A 20,660-nucleotide genomic window follows, 5' to 3' on the forward strand; every position below is an offset into this window, starting at 1 on the left:
AATTATTCACCGGGGATCCTGTGCCTGGTGCTTTAGGATCTGAACAGGTAGAGAGGACAGGAAAAACAATTGGGCTGAGGCTGCATCCTCGGGGAACAATGAGGACTGGAACTACCGGAGCACGCATTTCTATTTCAAGGCGCTCAGATTAGACGTAGGATGGAAGGCAAGAGCAAGGTAATTAACACATTTGTGAGGACAGGATTCCGTCCCCTGTGATCATCAGGAGCAAAGAAGTGCGGGGCTGTGGGATTTACACAGTGACAGGTGCATCCGGCGTGACAGCGCTAAGTGCCGGCCTGCTCTGAAAAGCAGACAGGAGTGAGCACCACAGCCTCGCCCCGTACCTGCAGAGGCCCATCCACCCTGGGCGGGGTGATTGAATGGCTGCTCTGTGCTGCCTTACAGAGGCCTTTAAAGAGCCACACGAGAGTGTGTGGTGCTATCTCCCATCGCCCAGGCAGATGCCACAAGTCCTCAGGGATGTCTTCGGGGAATCTCTGTATGGCTTAATGGTCTGTCTGACGCCGGCTGTTCATGCCACCCTGCTGGCAGCAGGAAGCGGAGAAGCCCTTCTGCTCTCCACACCCAGGGTGCCGCCAGCCCGGCAGAGAGATGCTGACAGCACACCGGCCTGCATCCCTCAAGGGCGGCCCAAATGCCTCTCAGCCCCACGACCGACAAGAGATGACGGTGTGTGAGAGTGCAGATCTGAAGCAACACACAGCGTGACATGGCAGAGCTCTGGAGGTGGACTCGGCTTCCATATTGAATAAGAGTTCCCAGCTCTGCTCAGCAGCCACTGCTCCCATCCATACACATCTACACATGCACACTGGAATCCCTTGCTTTACTGAGGAAGGGTCCCAAGCAGTGTTACATATGCATCATGTGGTCAGGCTCTGGGCTCACACTGGTACTCCCAGCTACTCAGGAGGCTGAGATTTGAGGATCTAGGTTCAAAGCCAGACCAGGTAGAAAAGTCTGTGAGGCTCTTACCTCCAATGAACCAGCAAAAAGCCAGAGGTGGAGCTGTGGTTCAACTCATAGCAAAAAACCTAAGGATTAGATAGCATGCCAGGCTCTGGATTCAAGCTCCAGTATCAGCACTGTGTGTATGTGTATGTAAACACAAATATACATTATCCTTATCAAGTCCTTTCTACTTCTAAAAAGGAAGCCAGACCAACTGCATTTTATTTTTTAATTTTCTCCCCCTAGCCTCCTGAGTAGCTAGGATTATAGGCATGAGTCACCAGCACCTGACTTACTTACTAATTCTTAACATGCTGGTCCTAATTCTTTCTCGAACACAAAATGAGGTCACTGTTTGGGTTCTCAGCCCTAGAGACTAATTTAAGGAAAGTGGAAGGTTTCAGGAATAATCAAGATATAGAAGCAGTGTAGACAGAGGAACATTTGGATAAAATCATGTGTTTTGCAGTTAAATGAGAAGATAGAGAAATTTCAGCCTAGTCCTAAATGAAGACATATATATATATATATATATATATATATACATATAGAGAGAGATAGGTATATATATATATATATATATATATATATATATATATATATATATACACTTAGAGATATACACTCACGTATATGGAAATGAACCAGAAACAGAATCACTGGGGACTCCTTACTGAGAGACTTTCTACCTGTATTAATTAGCTAATTCAATTTACACATAGATTGAAGTGCAACAGGCACATTTGGAAAACAAATGTTATGGAGGAGGGCAAATAATTAGCTTGGGAGTTGGTTCTGGTCTGCTCAGTCAGCCATCACAAATGCCCTAGGCTGGGTGGCGGTGGCCACCGGAGTTTCTCTCAGCTCTGGAGGTGGAAGGTGAACTGTCTGGCATCTTTCTTTTGAGGGCGTTAACACCCTCATGAAGTCCTTGCCCTCATGACCTTGTTGAAACTCATTATCTCTGCAAAGCCCCATCTTTAAAGGCCAGAAAAAAAGCCTGGCACTGCTGGCTCACTCTTGTAAACTTAGCTACTCAGGAGGCCGAGACCTGAGGGTTGCAGTTCAAAGCCGGTCTGGGCAGAAAAGTCTATGAGACTCTTATCTCCAGTTAACCAGAAAAAAAAAAAAGCCTGAAGTGGCTCAAGTGTAGAGCGCCAGCCTTGAAGGTAAAAGCTAAGCGACAGGGCCCTGGGCCTGAGCTTCAAGTTCCAGCAATGGCACTAAAACCAAACATCACAACAGTAGGGATGCAACATCACAAATGCATGCTGTAAGTTGTGTATTGACCACAACAGAACTGACAACAATAACTAGCGAGCTAAACCAAGCAAACCCAGTTTGTACTGACCGCAGATGTGCATTCTTTATGTCTTATGGTGTGTTCTGGACGGTGTAAGATCTTTGAGTGCTATAGGGTTGCTATTTTTTATTGTGAGCACATGTGTGTGTGTGTGCACATGTGTGCACATGCACATACACACACACACACACACATGCATGGGTGGCACGTACAATCTAAAAGCAAAACCAGTGGAACGAACTGAGGAAAATTTCTTACCTGTCACTTAGCCGTGCTCAGGCTCCTCTGTCCCAAATACGCAATTATGGAAATGGTAGGAATGGTGCCTCTCTTGGGTGAAAGGGGTTTCTCCAACGTGGGTGTGGTGTTCTGGTGCAAACACAAAAGGCCCTGGTGGTGTCTGTCTCCACCACCTCAGGGCTGCAGGTTAGCGGTGAAAATATGCCGGGGACAAAACAAGAATGGGAGATTAGCAATGAAAGTCATTAACACCTAAGAGGGAGAGAGAAAGCAGAAATCAAAGCCCATCAACCGCAAAGAGGAAAACCACCCTTTCCTCGCTCCTCAAGGGGCTCTGGTACTGGACTCCGCTGTGTGGGTAGCTTGGATAGAACTGCCCGGCTGGGGAAGGTAACTGGCAGAAGCAGGCCTGCAGCGAGACCCTGGGAGAGACAGCAAGCTCCATGCAAAGCAGAGGGCACAGTGACAACCTCTGTCTCCTGTCATTTGGAGGAGGTGTATAAAGAGCCAGGCATACTCGGCTCATATTTTTCATCCTAGCTACTTGGGAGGCAGAGATCTGAGAATCATGATTCAAAGCTAGCCTGGGCAGATAATCTGAGACTCTTATCTCCATTTAACAAGCAAAAAGACAGACTGGAGTCGTGGTTCAAGTGGTAGAGCTCCAGCCATAAGCTAGAAAGCGGAGCAAGATCCTGAGGCCCTGAATTCAAGCCCAAATACACACACACACACACACACACACACACACACACACACACACAAATGTGTCAAGCCTCTTGACTTGTCAGATTTTTTTTTGTGTGTGTGAAAATACCATATAGAGGGATTACAATGACATGGGCAAGATAATGAGTGCATTTCTTATCAAGCATTGTTGTCTCCTCCTTTGTTTCCCCTTCCCATCCCTTCCCATCTGCCCTCCCTCACCCCTTCACTTGTCAGATTGGTTTTTCATTCTTATCATCCAGACAGTGTCTGTGTAAAAGGGGAGGTGTAAAATAGTCATGTATTTGAAAGACACAAAATGAAGTAAAATTGAATTACCATTACACATCTTGAAGCACAAAGAATGGAAGAAGAGGATGGGCCTTCTGTGTGGATTTTATGTAAATACGCTGTCCTCTCGTGGACATTTAGAGAATTGCATCTACAAAATTGTATCTGTCTCTAGTCTTGGATTTCTGGAGCATATCAGCATACCACCACAAACACTAAACACTTGGTGATATGGAAGTTACGCATCTGAATGAATCACTGAATAAGTGATGCTTTACAAAAACACTGTCGTAGCGAGAGTTGGATGGGGAGTCTCAAGGCATGGCTCCAGTGTCTGATCTGTTGGCATCAGCTTTGGGACTCTGAGCCAGGACAGAACTGGTTTTCAGCGTTGTAGGAGAGGTGGGTGAGTCAATGAGGAGTGTGGCCCCCAGCCAGTTCTGTAAGTGCTCTCCATTTCAGTCCAATGCCTTCATCTTTAAAATGCGCGTGCAAGCATACCCAGTGCCAGGGTGGTTGTGAACACAGAATACAATAATATCTGTCAAAGCCCTCATCAGATCACATGCCGGAAGAAGACAGGATGTGAGACCCGAGGCTTGGTACTTGCAGAGGAAAAAACCTTTTCATTAATGTCTACTTAAGGACTTGATTTTGTCTTATTTGTTTCAAATTGGTATTATGCAAAACAATAATTATCGTGTTCATTTTCCTACAAATCAGATATTTATAATCTATACCTTTCCATATAGCATCTATTAATCACATACACAAAGATCTCTATGTTGCAAGAATTACAATCTGGGAATAATGAAAATACTCCCACTTAGCTTGGTGCCAGTGGCTCATACTTGTAATCCTCACTACTAAGGAATCTAAGATCTTTTTTTTCTTTTCTTTTCTTTTTTTTTTTTTTTGTCGGTCGTGGGCCTTGAACTCTGGGCCTAAGTGCTGTCCCTCAGCTCTTCAGCTCAAGGCTAGCGCTCTACCACTTGAGCTACACTTCCGGTTTTCTGGTGGTTTATTGGAGATAAGAGTTTCATGGACTTTCCTGCCCGGGCAGGCTTTGAACCACGATCCTCAGATCTCAGCCTCCTGAGTAGCTAGGATTACAGGCGTGAGCCACCGGCGCCCAGCTGGAATCTAAGATCTTAAGGATCATGGTTCAAAGCCAACCCTGAGTAGTAAAATCTATGAGACTCTTGTTAGGTTTTTAAAAAGAGGTAGCCAATTAAGAACAGCACCACGCATGTGGTATTCAGGTAAGGGGTAGGTTTATTCAGTAGACCTGCTGGGACCAGGCAAGATTGGCACTCCACGCAGCTGGCAAAAGAGAGTGTCTGGCTCTGGGTTATGCCTTATATAGGGTAGGGACAGGGAAAGGTGTGTCCAGGTAAAGGGAAGTGGGACCAGGTAAGAGGTGGGACCAGGTGGGAGAAAGGTGTGGCCACATCAGATTAAGATGTGACCTCAGCAGATGCAGATGTGACCTCTTCCAGGTGTCCCAGTTGGCTAGGTAACACAGGTACTGGGCGAGGTCTGTTCGCCATCCAGGAATGGACCTTACAACTCTTATCTCCAATTAACCAGCAAAAAGCCAGAAATGGAGCTGTGGTTCAAATGGTAGAACATCAGCCTTGAAGGAAGAAGCTAAGCAAGAGTGCAAAGCCTTGAGTTCAAAGCTCAGTACTAACACACACACACACAGAGAGAGAAACAGTCCACCTATTTATCTTTGTCTTTGTCTTATGTTAGTGTGTCTCTATGTATTTCAGATAAGAAGTGCCGTCGATATTCATTCTACTTGGGAATTCCAGTCACATCTTTTTCCAGCCTTCTATTCATCTTGACATTTGCTATTTTATATTGGCCATTTAAGGTTTCACCCTCCTCTATTCAGTAAATTTCCTGTGATAAGAACAGTTGTTTTATACTTCAAGTGTCAATAAAGGAAATTATTCATTTATTGCCTCCTAGAACATCTTCTCCACATTTGGGAACACACAATGCTATTTAACAAGTATTGTTTAATTAACAAATGATACCTCAGGTTTGTCTCCACTCTCTGGGCCCCTGTAACATTTGTGTTCATCACAGCCCAGATTCCCCAGTCATCACAGTCCTCCTGTCCCGTCCCTACAAGTACATGTGTCACTCCGTATGTCTGAGACATATGGTCCTCCATGTCTGGCATACGAAGCCCCTCTCCATCAACAAATCCTCCCTTTTGGTTCACTGACGGAACCGATGACAACCTCACATACATTTTCATTTCCTCCAACCTCATCTTTCATTTTTAAAACTGGGAGAGTCTGCCAGCACAGAAAGTTTGACGATACAGAGAAAAGCAAAATTAGCCTTCACTAAAAGAAAGATACGTTATCCATGGCTTCTCAAGAAGAGGGTTTAGACATCAGGTGCTCAGGACAGAGGTGCTGAGGCTGGAAAGGAGACCCAGCATCCGTCTGGACAGATGGTCCACTCTGGACAGATCCTTGGGTGAACTTGGGGGACCATTATATCCAAAAGATGGGGGGGGGAGATGTTCATTCCAGGGCAGGTCCCAGACCAAAAACACAAGATACAGTCAGGCCCTGTGGCTCTCACCTGGAATCCTAGCTTCTCAGGAAACCAAGATCCAGAGGATCGTTCAAAGCCAGCCCAACTCTAAAATAACCTAGAAAAAAAGCCTGGCTGGAGGGCCTGGCTCGTGTGTGAGAGAGAGTGTGTGTGTTTGTGTGTGTGTGTATGTGTGTGTGTGTGTGTGTGTGTGTGTGTGTGTGTGAGAGAGAGAGAGAGAGAGAGAGAGAGAGAGAGAGAGAATTAGGGCTTGAGGTCAGGGCCTGGACGCTGCCCTTGAGTTTTTGCAGCAGCCTGGGGCTCTACCACTTGAGCCACACTTCCTGATTTTTGCTGGTTAACTGGAGATAAGAGTCTCGCGGACTTTCCTGCCTGGGCTGGCTTCACACCCTGATCTCAGGTCTCAGCCTCAGCCACCGGCGCCGTTTTGGAGTTGTCGATCTCAGGAGCTGACCTGGCCAACCAGCCCAGGGCCTCCCACCCGCCGCTCCCGAGATCTGCGGGTCCGGCCCGGTTCCCGCGAGGAGCCGGCCCAGGCGGCAGGCCGCCACACCCCCTTACCCCAAGTTTGATTTCGCGCCTATGAAGCCTAAGAGCCGCTATGATTGGTTGAAGATGAATGAATCTCGCCTCTGATTAGCTGATAATCGACGGAGGCGGGGTAAGGCTAGGGGCGGAGAATTGTAGGGCGGGGTGAGACTTCAAGGGCTGGGTGGTGATTGGCTCCAGCACGGAGAGGGGCGGGGTGAGGGGAAGAGCGCAGGCGGGGGCGGGGCTTCCTACAGGAGCGGAGCCGGGTGTCATGGACGCTGTCCGGTGTCCGGCGCATGGTGAGGCCGGAGGCTCCGGGGCCCCGGGGCCGGTGGGGCTGGCGGGGCTGGCGGGGCGCCGCTCTGGTGACCCTCTTGTCTCCTCAGGGACCTCCTGCTTCTTGAAGACCGGCGTCCGCGATGGCCCGAATCGAGGGAAGAGCTTCTACGTGTGCCGGACGGACACCTGCGGCTTCGTCCGGCCCACAGAGTAAGTTTGCGGGTGGAGTTCCGGGCCGGCGCGCCGGGACCCCAGACCCCCCCTCAGAGCCCGGACGCCCCTCAGAATCCCCGGATCCCCGCCTCAGAGCCCCGGATCCCCGCCTCAGAGCCCCGGACCCCCTCAGAACCCCGGACCCCCCCTCAGAACCCCGGACCCCCCTCAGAACCCCGGACCCCCCTCAGAACCCCGGACCCCCCTCAGAACCCCGGACCCCCCTCAGAGCCCCGGACCCCCTTCAGAACCCCCGGACCCCCCTCAGAACCCCGGACCCCCTTCAGAACCCCCGGATCCCCGCCTCAGAACCCCGGATCCCCCCTCAGAACCCCGGACCCCCCTCAGAACCCCGGACCCCCTTCAGAACCCCCGGATCCCCGCCTCAGAACCCCGGACCCCCCTCAGACCCCCCCGACCCCCCTCAGAGCTCCAGACACCCCTCAGAACCCCGGACCCCCCTCAGAGCCCCGGATCCCCCCTCAGAACCCCGGACCCCCCTCAGAGCCCCGAACCCCCTCAGAGCCCCCGGATCCCCCTCAGAGCTCCAGACCCCCCTCAGAACCCCCCAGATCCTCGCCTCAGAACCCTAGACCCCCGTCTCAGAAAACCCGGCCCCCTGTCAACCCTGGACCCCACCCCTCTGCATCAGAACCCTGGACCCCCCTCAGAACCCCCGAACCCCCGCATCAGAACCCAGGGACCCTCCCTCAGAACCCCGGACCCCCGCCTCAGAACCCCAGGGACAGGAACCCCCGCCTCAGAACCCCAGGGACCCCCACCTTAGAACCCCCGGACCCCCCTCTCAGAACCCCCAGGCCCCCCCTCAGAACCCCCGACCCCCCCATCAGAACCCCAGGGACCCCACCCCCCTCAGAACCCCCGGGCTCCCCTCAGAGCCCCCGGACCTACCTCAGAATCCCACCTCAGACTCCCCCCCCACCTCTACTCAGAACCCCCGCACTCCCCCTCAGATCATTGGACTCCTGCCTCAGAACCCCAGGGACAGGAACCCCCGCCTCAGAACCCCGGACTCCCCCCTCAGAACCCCCGCACATCCCCTCAGAACCCCCACACATCCCCTCAGAACCCCTGCCTCAGAACCCCAGGGACCCCCACCTCAGAACCCCGGACCTCCCCTCAGAACCCCGCCTCAGACCCCCCAGACCTCCCTTCAGAACTCCTGGGCCCCCCTCAGAACCCCGGACTCCCTCATCAGAATCCGAGGGACCCCCCCTCAGAACCCGCGGACTTCCCCTCAGGACCCCGGACCCCTGCATCAGAACCCCAGGGACCCTGCATCAGAACCCCTGGACCTCCCCCTCAGAACCCTGCATCAGAACACCTGGACCCCCCTCAGAACCCGGGACCCCACCTCTGAACCCTGGACCCCCGCCTCAGAACCCTTGGACCCCCCTCAGAGCCCCACATCAGAACCCCTGGAGAAGCCCTTCAGAACCCCCTTCAGAAGCCCGGACCCCACCTCTGAACCCTGGACCCCCGCCTCAGAACCCCAGAACCCCACATCAGAACCCCTGGACCCCACCTCAGAACCCCACACCCCACCTCAGAATCCCAGACCCCGCCTCAGAACCCTGGACCCTACCTCAGAACCCCGGGCCCCACCTCAGAACCCCGGACCCCCCTCAGAACCCCACCTCAGAACCCCGGACCCCACTTCAGAACACACCCGGACCCCTCCCTCAGAACCCTGGACTCTCCTCAGAACCCCGGACCCCTGCATCAGAACCCCAGGGACCCCCCCTCAGAACCCCGGACCCCCCCCTTGAGAACCCCGCCTCAGAATCCCCTACCCCCGCCTTAGAATCCCTGACCCTTGCCTCAGAACACCCAGACCCCCTCTCAGAACCCCGCATCAGAACCCCGAACCCCCCTCAGAAACCCCGGACCCCTCCTCAGAACCCTGCCTCAGAACACCCAGACTCCCCCTTAGAACCCCAGGACCCCACCTCAGAACCCCGGGACCCCACCTCAGAACCCTGGAACCCCCGCCTCAGAACCCCAGAACCCCTGTCTCAGACCCTCTGGAATCCCTGAAACCCTGAACTCCTGATCCCCCCCACCCCTCAGAATCTGGGGACTCAGGCCTCCTGCCCCCTTGCTGGGCCTGTGTGATGGAAAGGGTAAAGAGATGCTAGGGTCGGTCAGGTGTGAGTGTTTAGGTTTTACAGCCTGAAAGCTGGGATCCAGTCCTGAGCAAAGAAGGCAAGCTAGTGTGTGAGCCCTAGTATTGGTGGGAGTACACACACACACACTTGCTCATGCTTTATTTTGCGGAAGTGGGAAAAGGTGGAGGCTCAGACCACATTCCTCACAGTACAGTATGTGTACAAGATTTGATTTATGGGTGTCAACTTCTGTTCCTTATCTACTGAAATGTTTTCATTTTCTTTTTCTCTAGCATTCCTGTTTCCCATTGTTTATTGCATGAGGACTCTGTGGTAGAACTTCAGGGTTTATTTCTACCCCAGGGTAAGAAAGAACACAGGTAAGTGTGTAAAAGAAACATGTAGGTGAATGCTTCCCCTGTTTTTCCTAAGAGAGTTGCAGTTGGATAAGTTTAAAGTCATTATTAAAAAACGAATTGTATTTTTATACGTATTGAGTATTGTCCGGACTGTCACTCCCTAACCATTGCTGAGCAACTGGATTGTCTGAGAAGTCTAACCTATTTAAGTTCTGGATGGATAGGTCAGTGATCACCCCTGTCTGACTCTGGTAGCTATCTCATGACTTGCCAACTTTTAATTCTTATAAGAAAATGAGTGAAAAAAAAATCTAAATGTATGCTAAGTCTTCAGTAAATTACAACTTCCCTTCTTATATGACAAATTGAGCCATGCTTTCAGCAGGCTTTTTGCTATTTGGAGATAAAGTCTTCTGAACATTTTTACTCAGGCAGGCTAGATCCTCTGGGTATCAACTTTGTGAGTAGCTAGGATTGTAGATGAGAGGCACTGAAACCCAGCAGCTTTTTAAAAAATATTTTTTGATTGAGTACATTACCCGCTTAAAAGTTTTAAAAGTTCCTATTTAACTGATTTAAAGTTTTAGGAATCCTTTTATGTAATTAAAAAAAATCAGTTGGTTCTATTTTATTCACCGCTATTTAATAAGTATGGACAACAGACAAGGATAGCTGGGAATAAAGAGAATATATTGTGAATTACTTGCTGACGGGATCAGGTTGTTCCTATTGTAGTCTTTTCCAGTGTTAAAATTCTACCTATTATTCTCCCCATGTTCTAGTTTTCCTTGTTCTTTTGCGTTTTTCCCTGGGAAAACTTCTAGAATGGATCTTGAAGTTGGGCCAGGTTCAGGTTCATTTTTAGGCAGTAATGTGATATCCTGTCTGGTCATTTTTCTGATTTTAGCAGCTGTTGCTGATGATGTTTTTGCTTTATTTGCTCTTTACAGAGTAAAAAGAATAAACCTGTGCATAGTGTGTTACCATGTCATCTTTGCTTCACTTCTTAGACCTTAAAACCATTCTTCTATAGAATTATGGGGCATGGCTCAATTGAAAGAGTTGCCTGTCTGACAGATACAAGGTGTGGAATTCAAGTCCCAATGTGCTGTAATTTTTTTTTTTTATCTATACTAAGAGTGATTGGTTTCAAGTGACCTCTCAAAGCCAGGGTCAGTTAGTTACAGATGTGTTCTTGGATTAAAAATAAACTCATTTCTTGTTTTAATGGATTTTTGTTGCCTCAGTTATTTGTACTTTATATTTCATTAGGTTGTTCTTCAGATGTGCTAGAAGTAAGGCAGAGGGGAAACGCTGGTGTGGTAATGTTCCATGGAAGGTAGGGATTCTTTGTCTGTTTTCAAGTCTACTATGTTAAGACTTGAGGCTGAGCACTGGATGGCATGGCATGGATGCCTGTCATTCTTGGTGCTCAAGAGATCTGATTGTGATTCATTCCAGCACAGGCTGGACAACAGTCAGACACAGTTGTTCAGTTACTGTCCGAGGTATACTGGAGGCATAAGTAGGGTCTCAGGCTGAGTCCGGTTGCGGCAAAAGTAAGAGACCCCATCTATAAAAGTAACTAAAAGGTGTGGCACCTGGCTCAAGGGGTAGAGCTAGACAAGCCTGTGGCCTGACTTTATTACACATTTAATATGTGGCTTTAATGGGAAAGACCTTGAAGCCCGGTAAACTGGTTGGTCTTCAAACTGTGTCTGAAAGAGTTTTCTTTAAGCAGATGGACTCAAGTGGGACTATTAATTCAAAGGACCATTTATTGAATTCAGTATTTAATGTTCTAGCACTAGAGCTCAGTGGCAGACTGCTTGTCCAGCATATATAGGCCTGAGTTGAATCTCCAACATACCAAAAATTTTTTAAATTAAAAAATGTGTTTTTATTATTTGCCTTCTGTTGTATTTAAGTACTTTTTAAGGTCTTAAATGTAAGAAAAAAATGAGATTTTGCTAATTTCCCCATGGTTTTACAGATCAATATGTACTTGTCAAGGGTATATGCTAAGTGTAATTGATAAGGCCCAGTAATGGTAGGGCCAGGAGACGTCCTGCATATGGCCAGGATGTGGGGAATAGGATGGGAGCTGTGGTGGTAGATCACCAGCCTTAAGCAGAAAAGCCAAGTGAGGGAGTAAAGCCGTGAGTTCAAGCCCCAGTACTGGCAAAAAAAAAGTTAGGAAACTTACTCTTTGTGTTTGGCTTCTAAACTTTCTCAGATGTAGGAGCTATACCAAGAAAGTGTAGAAATCCTGGAGCTACTTGTATTGTGTGTGTCTTCCTTCCAGATAGGAAGGCTACAAAATTATATATTATGATTACTCATTTTCATTCCCTTAGGATCCTAATTCGGAAGATCCCCCTGTCACCAGTAAGAGTCAGCCTGCGAATGAGACCTCTCACCCCTCTGGCCAGCAGAGAAACCCATTCAAGGTGTTGGACAAGAATAAGAAACCAGCTCTCTTCAAACACATAATTGCTGGGGAAGGTATGGAAAAGATGGCTGACCAGAAGCCAAAGGAAAAGGGAAGGCAGCTGGTGGACCGCCCAGAACAGAAGCCGGAGTGTTACCGCTGGATGGAGAAAGGCCTAGCATCTGACTTGGGGGCAAAGAGGACACAATCTGGAGTTGAGGTGTCGCAGAATGAGAGCACCGAGGCGACGGGAGATGGAGGCGGTACATCCTGGCAGCGCCGTGGGAACAAGGCACGGGGACCACGCGCTGCCCCTGGGGAGGAGTCACACCAAGAGAACCAGGATGCCCTAAACAGAGTAGAGCCTCCGAGAGAAAAGGAAACCCCATCTTACCCTCATTGGAACCCAGAAAACCAGCCCCATAAAGGGGGGCACCATGGGCAGGAGCAGCTTAAGAACTGGGGGGTAAAGGAAACAAAGGCAGAGCAGAGCCCAGGCACAAAGACCTTTGGGAAAGAAGGGCTCCCTCGGGGGTCTTCAGAGGCCCATGGGCCTGCTCCCACCAGGCATGCCCAGGGAGGGGCACACCAAGCTGCCTCTAGCAGCGAAGATAGTGAGGAGGAGGAAGCTGCTTCCTCCAAGCCAGGGAGCCCTCTTCTCTTTGACTTGACCAACCACTCAGAGGAGGAGGAGACGCTTCCGCTCCCTGGTCAAAGGGGACAAAGAGAAGAATCTAGAGCCACAGCACTCTCCAGTAAGGCGCAGCCCTCAGCCTCCACCGCCAAGGGTGCGCACCTGGCCACCCAACTGAAGCAGAAGAAGGTAACTGCTGAGATGAGCGCCCACTGCTGCCTGTGGGCCCCAGGGGAGCAAGTGCAGAAGGTTTACAGCCCTGTGCTCAGTGTCTTTTTTTTTTTTTTTTTTTAATTGGTTGTGCTTGAACTTAGCCTGGTTGCTGTCTCAGCTCTTTAGCTCAAGGCGAGTGCTCTACCACTTGGGCCACAGCCACTTCTGGTTTTCTGGTGGTTTATTGGAGATGGGAGTTTCACAGCCTTTCCTGCTCAGGCTGGCTTAACTGCGATCCTCGGATCTCAGCCTCCTGAGTAGCTAGGATTACAGGTGTGAGCCACTGGTGCCTGACTTTGTGTTTTTTTTTATGGTTATATTTTCAGGATGATTTTCAGCTGATTTAAAGGGTAAAAAAAAAAAGTCCTGGCTTTTACACATACAATTAAATGGCCATAACTTCAGAAATTTGGTATGTTAGACTATGTTAGTTTTTTTTTTTTCTCATTCTTTTATGCTAGTACTTGGGCTTGAACTCTGGCCCTAGAGTTTGTCCTTAGCTTTTTTACTCAAAGCTGGTACTCTACCACTTGAGCCACAGCTCAAGATTTTTTTTTTTTTTTGGGTCCAGTCGTGGGCCTGAACTCTGGGCCTGGGCACTGTCCCTCAGCTCTTCAGCTCAAGGCTAGTGCTCTACCACTTGAGCCACAGCACTACTTCCGGCTTTTTTCTTTTTGCTTATGTGGTGCTAAGGAATTGAACCCAGGGCCTCATGCATACAAGGCAAGCACTCTACCACTGAGCCACCTTCCCAGCCCCACAGCTCAAGATTTGTCTGTCAGGACTGGCTTTGAGCCACAATCCTAGATCTCAGCCTCTTGAGTAGCTGAGATTACAGGTGTGTGTCACCGAAACTGAGCATGTTTAAGTTACTTAAATTGCAAACGAGGAATTCGTTTGGTGGGATCTTTTTTCCAGAGCTTACTGGCATCAGTGAATATCCAGGCTCTTCCAGACAAGGGGGAGAAGTTGCTCAAGCAAATCCAGGTGCTAGAGGAGTCCCTTGGTGCTCTTGCCCTCTCTCCAGAGCAAGGTAAAAAGGGTGAAGCCCAGGAACCTGGGGTTTTCAGGTTCTGACTAGAGGCATTCTGATGAAGAATGTGTTGATTGGTTCACCTTTCCATTCAGTCTTCTGCTTGTGAACATTTCTTTTTTTTTGGGGGGGGGGTACGGTCGTGGGGCCTGAACTCTGGGCCTGGGCGCTGTCCCTCAGCTCTTCAGCTCAAGGCTAGCGCTCTACCACTGGAGCCACAGTGCCACTTCCGGCTTTTTTCTTTTTGCTTAGGTGGTGCTGAGGTGCTTAGGTGGTACCCAGGGCCTCAGGCATGCAAGGCAAGCGCTCTGCCACTGAGCCACCTTCCCAGCCCCTGCTTGTGAACATTTCTAGATTATCCCTATGACTTGTAATGTTCTTGCTGGCTGGGAATGTTCTTAGTGGTGGAGTGCTTGCCTAGCACGCATGAAGCCCTGTACCACATACTCAGAAGAAGCTGGAAGTGGTTCTGTGGCTCAAGTGGTAGAGTACTAGCCTTGAGCAAAAAGAAGCTCAGGGACAGTGGCCGGGCCCTGAGTTTAAGTCCCAGCACTGACAAAAAATAAAACAAAAAACAAAAAAACTTGCCCCTGTAGACTAACCTCTTTAGGTCTAAGACCTCTGTTCCCTAGGAGGCCTTTCTCAGCTTTTGAGGATGAACATGCCCTTGACCCATGACCTCACACCACACACCACACACCACACATACACTTCCTCACTCGCTTTTCTCCAATGCGTTCTGCTTCTGTTTCTCCAGCAGGAATTCATGAGAACAGCAGCTCTCAATCACCACAGCAGAGTAACTTCACCAAAACTACTAAGCCCCTCCACCTGGTGCCTCCCCAGCCCCTTCGGTGGCCTGACGCCCAGCCTGTGGGCTCTCTAGGACTGAAGGCAGCCTGCCAGGTGACCGCTGGAGGTAGGATCCTAGGGCCCAGCCTTGCGGTGAAGGGCTGCCCCAAGTCAGTTGAGACCTAGCAGATGTCTTTGTGCCCATGAGGAGGGTGGGAAAGGCCAATCTTGAATTGAAAGTTGTACATCTATTCCGGATCGTGGGTTCCTGCCTTAGTAAAGCTTGTTTTCTTGTTTTCTTTTTTTTATCCCATACTAGGGCTTGAATTTAGGGCTTTTCATCATGCTATCATTGTGTTCCACATTGTAATTGTTATTTGGTACACCATTTGTTTGGCGTGCTTGGGTGTGGGAAAGGTGTGGCTGGGGTTAGGAGATGCCAACCCAGGCTGGAGAATTTTTCTATTGTGGCCTCCAAAATGTCACAAGATGTGGAGAGCCAGGCCGCCTGGGATAGAGAGAGGGCCCGAAAGGCCAGGACAACCTGGAGACCAGAATTTTTGCTGTTATTTTGTTTTTGGTGTGGGGCTTGAACTCAGGGCCTCAGCAATGTCCCTGAGCTCTTTTGCTCAAAGGCTAGCCCTCTACCACTTTGAGCCATAGCTATACTTCTTATTTTCTAATGGTTATTTGGAGATTAGCGTTTCATGGACTTTCCTGTTTGGGCTGGCTTCAAACTACGGTCCTCAGATCTCAGCCTCCTGAGTAGTTAGGATTACAGGCATGAGCCACCAGCACCTGGCTTAGAAGACCAGAATTTTTAGTGAGTACAGACCTAGCACTGGGCAAATAATGACCTTTGGCATGGCAGTAGTGCGGTGCCTCTGGGTAATTCTTGTTTGTGTGCAGGACGTACAAACCAAGATTGCCTTCACTCCATGTGGAAAATCACAAGTGAAGCCATTGATGAACTGCATCGCTCATTGGAGTCTTGTCCTGGGGAGACAGCAGTAGCAGAAGACCCACCTGGCTTGAAGGTAAGCTAGGGAAGATAGCTAAGGGTTACCGGTAAGTCCTACTGGTGTCCAGTAGCAAAATCTTTGTGACAAGTCAGAGTTATGAATTTGCATTTGTTGTGGTTGAGTCCATGCTTTGGATGCAGAGGAGTTTTTCTGTAGGGCATTCGTTGGGTGACAGTGCTTAAGTGGCGTACGGCCCTGTGAGAGGGGGTCAGTGGCCTTGCAGTGCCAACTGCACAGGAAGCACGGAAGGAATTCTAGGGACACAGCACAATAATTATTGTTATCTCACTGCTTGTGCTTAAAAGAAATTGCAAGTCAGTTGTCAGTGGCTTGTGCCTGTAATCCTAGCTACTCAGGAGGCTGAGATCTGAGGGTCCCATTTCAAAGCCAGCTGGACAAGAGTGTCAGCAAAAAGCCAGAAGGGGAGCTGTGCTTCAAGGGGCAGAGTACCAGCCTTGAGCGAAAAAATTTAAGGGGTAGCACCCAGACCCTGCATTCAAGCCCCAGTACTGGTACAAAAAACAAAAGTTCTAGGAATGTCCTGTTAAAAACCTGAAATGCCTGACCATCCATGGGTTGCTGGTTAGAGAAGAGTCAGATTTAAGAGACAAGTTAGGAAAAGCCGACAGACTGGCTAGTGCAGCAGCAGAAACTGACAAGTTAATGAGGTAGACAAACCAGGTCTCGTGTGTCTGTGTGTCTGTGTGTAGGTGGGGGTAGGGACTCCAAATATAAAAGCTGAAGTTAGGACCTGGTTATCCTCTCTGTGGGGATTTACTGTCGCTACCGCCTCGACCAGCAAGGAGACGCGACACCGGACTCTTCTCTCTGCCGTTTATTCAGGACCTTTTGTTAATCTTGTGACCCCAACCCCGGGGAGAATTCCCCACAGCCTTAAGTACCCGCTGGGTAGCCAACCCTGATACGCCACGTGGGAACCACCATTAGGTTCAGGTGCGCGGAAGCAAGCCAGATTCTTTGCCTTAGCCATATCAGGAGTTGTTTACCACGAGAGCACTCGCCATCGAGAAGGCGGAGGGCGGAAGCTGACACCATCTTCCAGGTGCGGCCTCTCGCAGCTCTCTACAGTTCCCCCTTTTTTGTTTAAAGAACACAGATGAGAACAGAGGTCTGATCCCTGTTGTGCAATTGCAAGGACTGCATACAAGCCTTCTCCCAGAGGGCGCCTTCTCTAGGGATGACTCAGCCTGTCCATTGATTCGTTTTTCACAAGGACGGGAAAAGGCGAATCGAACCCGTGTGCAATCAAACATGCTCTCCTCGAGGGCAAAACTCATGCCTCTCGACTGCAGTACTTTGGCTTTGCAATCTGTGTTCATTGTTTTAGGGTGGCAAGCCACGCTTAGGGGGACTGACCTGCTCCAATGACTGTAAAGGCTTGGATAATCATGGCTGCACTGCGACGCTGAGAACCTCTAATTTGGCAAATGCACCACAGACATACCAAGGAGGCTAACACCAGGAGGCCTATCAGGGCTCCCAAACCCGCCCCCTCCTTGAGATGAATCATAGCAGCGGAGATCCATGAAGATAACCCCTCCGCCAATCCGGCATCCACTCGGGTCGAGTTCACCATGACGATGGCAACCCTGAGCTGTTCCATCAGGCTGTCGAACTCCCCAGTTCAATTACCTAAAAGATAACTAGACAACTGTTTAGACAAATTTGCAGCGTTTTTTAAATAGGTTTTTTCCTGGGCCTGAACTCTGGGCCTGGGCGCTGTCCCTCAGCTCTTCAGCTCAAGGCCAGCACTCTACCACTTGAGTCACAGTGTCACGTCCGGCTTTTTTCATTTTGCTTATGTGGTACTGAGGAATTGAACCCAGGGCCTCAGGCATGCAAAGCAAGCACTCTACCACTGAGCCACTTTCCCAGCCCCCATTCTTCTGGGTTAATTGCACCACAGCAGCAGCTAATCCAGCATTAGTTAGTGGTCCGCCCAGCTCTCTGCAAACTTTCATCCATGCTTCTAGTCCCCTGTTCTTATATGGGGTTATGGCGGCTCTGCATTCCTTAGTGCACTGCTCGTAAACAAGCTGTTTAATTAATGGCATGGCTGCGTCTGGGTCACCAAAAATTCTGCCAGCGGCCTCGACCATACGAGCAACAAAGTCCGAAAACGGCTCCGTAGAGCCCTGCAGGATTTTGGTGAGATTGCCACTCACCTCGCCTTTATTTGGTAAGGCCTTCCATGCCTTTATGCCAATTTTATTGATTTGTTCATAAACTTGGACCGGGTAGCCTATCTGCTGATTGGCGAATCTCCCCTGTCCAAGCAGCATATCTCTGTCCCAAGCTGGGTTTCCCCCAGCCTGATTGGCCGCAGCCTCTTCACTAGCAAATTCAATCAAAAAGGCCTTCCAATCTAAATACTGACCTGGGCTCAAACAAGCTCGTGCGAGCCCACTCCAATCACCAGGTGTCATGCAATGTCTGTTTAGGGCCTCCACCTGGGCTACAGTAAAGGAGGCTGTGATTCCGTATGTCCGCACAGACTCAGCTAAAGATTTTATCACCTTAAAATCTAAGAGTTCATGATACCGCTGTCCCTGTGGATCCTGAAATATTGGACAGGCTAGATGTAACTCGGTTCTGACCGCTTTCCACACGCCTGGGCTGAAAGAACAGCCGGGGCTGCCACTTCCAGGGTCCTCCGCATAGAGCGGAGGGGCCGAAGGTGTGGGGCGGTGCACAGAGGGTGTGCATTCGTCTTTATCTGGGTCCTCTCTCTCCTTCCCTTTCCTCTTCTTTCTTATCTTTGTTTTTTCTATTTGTTCTATGAGTGATTGTAGTTCCTCTAAGTCTGTAGACTCAGAGGTCTCTAGTTCAGCAAAATCGGGGTATAACCCCCCCCTGCTCTCCTCCTTTTCGCTGTCTGCCCTTTCTGATCTTTCTTCCTGCAGCATTTCTAAAGCGGCCTGACCATTCTCTACTGCCTCACTGCAACGCTGGTCCTCGAGACAGCCTCTTATCAGTTTCCATATTGGTCTCACTCCGCTCTTAAGCGTTCCTTGTTCAGAGGCAAAATCTAGGTCCCTCCCTAGTTTCTCCCAAGAGGCCACCGTGAGGCTTCCAGAGACAGCGAACCATGGGGCAACGGTGTCACATTCATTCAAAAATCTCTCTAAAGTACTCTTTTTTATTTTTAACTTTTTTGAGTGCAGTAGCTCATTGAGAGCCAAAAAAATTGGGTGCGAAAAAGAAGCGCCCATGTTTTAAACATTTAAAGCTGGTAAACAAACTTTTACTTTCACTTTTGGCTACTCTATTGACTAGCCCCGGGTTCTCACTCTCTCTTTATCTACCGAGAAGAGCAAAAATCCCCCCCCCCCCCCCCCCCCCGCTCTTGTGGCGGATTCCCCTTTTACCTGGGAACTTACTCCCCGCTCTTGTGGCGGATTCCCCTTTTACCTGGGAACTTACTCCCCGCTCTTGTGGCGGATTCCCCTTTTACCTGGGGACTTACCCCCGCTTTTGTTGCGGATTCCCCTTTTACCTGGGGACTTACCGGTGCACCACCCTGACCGCAGAGAGTTCTGAGTCCTCGTTGGGGTTATGGCTGAGTTCCCGTACGGGCCGCCACGTGTCGCTACCGCCTCGACCAGCAAGGAGACGCGACACCGGACTCTTCTCTCTGCCGTTTATTCAGGACCTTTTGTTAATCTTGTGACCCCAACCCCGGGGAGAATTCCCCACAGCCTTAAGTACCCGCTGGGTAGCCAACCCTGATACGCCACGTGGGAACCACCATTAGGTTCAGGTGCGCGGAAGCAAGCCAGATTCTTTGCCTTAGCCATATCAGGAGTTGTTTACCACGAGAGCACTCGCCATCGAGAAGGCGGAGGGCGGAAGCTGGCACCATCTTCCAGGTGCGGCCTCTCGCAGCTCTCTACAATTTACATGTACCCTCTGGCCATTTCCTTTGTCAGGTACCTTTGTTACTGCACCAGAAGCAGGCATTGGCCTGGCTACTATGGCGGGAACGGCAGAAGCCACGAGGAGGGATTCTGGGTAAGCATGGTATTGTCACAGCCAACCATGATTGGAGGCTTAGGCATGGTGGTATCTGTACTGAATTGCTTTGGTGGTGCAGGTGCTATGATTCCCCCATTTTGCAGATGAGGATGCTAAACAGTAGAAATGTGTTGCCTCTTGCTCATGAGTACGCAGCTGTAGCAAAAGAGGGCTAGCTGAGTCTGGCTGGTGAGGCAGAGGGTTTTACTCAATGGCTTCCAGAATTCCTGGCAGATGCTGAGTGGCTGGCTGGAGCCCACATTCCAGGAGCTCTGGCTATGTGGCCACGTCACAAACTGGCCCTGGCTTCTTTGCTGCAAGCACTGGGGGAGAGCAGTGCCACCCCAACTCAGATGTGGCTGACCCAGGCTCAGTGATTCTCAGTAGGACTAACAGCAGATGGATGAAGATCAAGGTCGGCAAAAGGGAAAAGGCATGCAGAGGAAAACAGTCCTCTGTCCTGGGATTGCACAGATCACGCTTCGTTCCCACCAGGGAGTTGTAGAATGTTTCAGTGAGTCATTAGAGGTTTGATGCCCAGGTGTCCATCATGCCAGCTATGGCAGTTCTCTCCTAGGAGGGTGAGCACCTGCCTGCTCCTAGAGGCAGAGCAGGTGTGCAACATAGACTGTGCTGTTTGCACCAATGGTTGAGGCAGTGAGTAGTCCTCCTTGGTTCTGGAGCTGAGAGCCTGGCTAAATCTGCGTCTCTGGACAGCAGTCCTGGGGCAGCCCCGTGAGCATGCTTCTCACATGTTAGCATGCAGGCCTGCTGTGTTTGCTCTTCCTGCAGAGTCAGGATTTGAAGCACAGCTGCACTGTCATCTTACTTCAGCTCTGTCGGATGATTATTTTGGATGAAGATAAAGGTTGATAACCAAGGGTCAGTATCG

General features: G+C 50.0%; 1 protein-coding gene across 1 annotated transcript in view; it reads left to right on the top strand.

Moving 5' to 3' along the window:
* Nucleotides 1-6,899: 6,899 nt before the first annotated feature.
* The window catches only part of Ttf2 (transcription termination factor 2), a 31,841-nt gene continuing 18,080 nt past the window's right edge, over nucleotides 6,900-20,660 (top strand). Inside the window, exons 1-9 of the mRNA XM_070006434.1 lie at nucleotides 6,900-6,927; nucleotides 7,015-7,117; nucleotides 9,543-9,629; nucleotides 10,881-10,947; nucleotides 11,966-12,862; nucleotides 13,805-13,919; nucleotides 14,680-14,838; nucleotides 15,621-15,748; nucleotides 19,684-19,765. Of these exons, the coding sequence (XP_069862535.1) occupies nucleotides 6,900-6,927; nucleotides 7,015-7,117; nucleotides 9,543-9,629; nucleotides 10,881-10,947; nucleotides 11,966-12,862; nucleotides 13,805-13,919; nucleotides 14,680-14,838; nucleotides 15,621-15,748; nucleotides 19,684-19,765 (1,666 nt within the window). The remainder of the gene's footprint in view (nucleotides 6,928-7,014; nucleotides 7,118-9,542; nucleotides 9,630-10,880; nucleotides 10,948-11,965; nucleotides 12,863-13,804; nucleotides 13,920-14,679; nucleotides 14,839-15,620; nucleotides 15,749-19,683; nucleotides 19,766-20,660) is intronic.

Source organism: Dipodomys merriami, unplaced genomic scaffold (genome assembly GCF_024711535.1).
Source record: "Dipodomys merriami isolate MVZ:Mamm:240054 unplaced genomic scaffold, mDipMer1.0.p SCAF_7, whole genome shotgun sequence".
NCBI lineage: Eukaryota > Metazoa > Chordata > Mammalia > Rodentia > Heteromyidae > Dipodomys > Dipodomys merriami.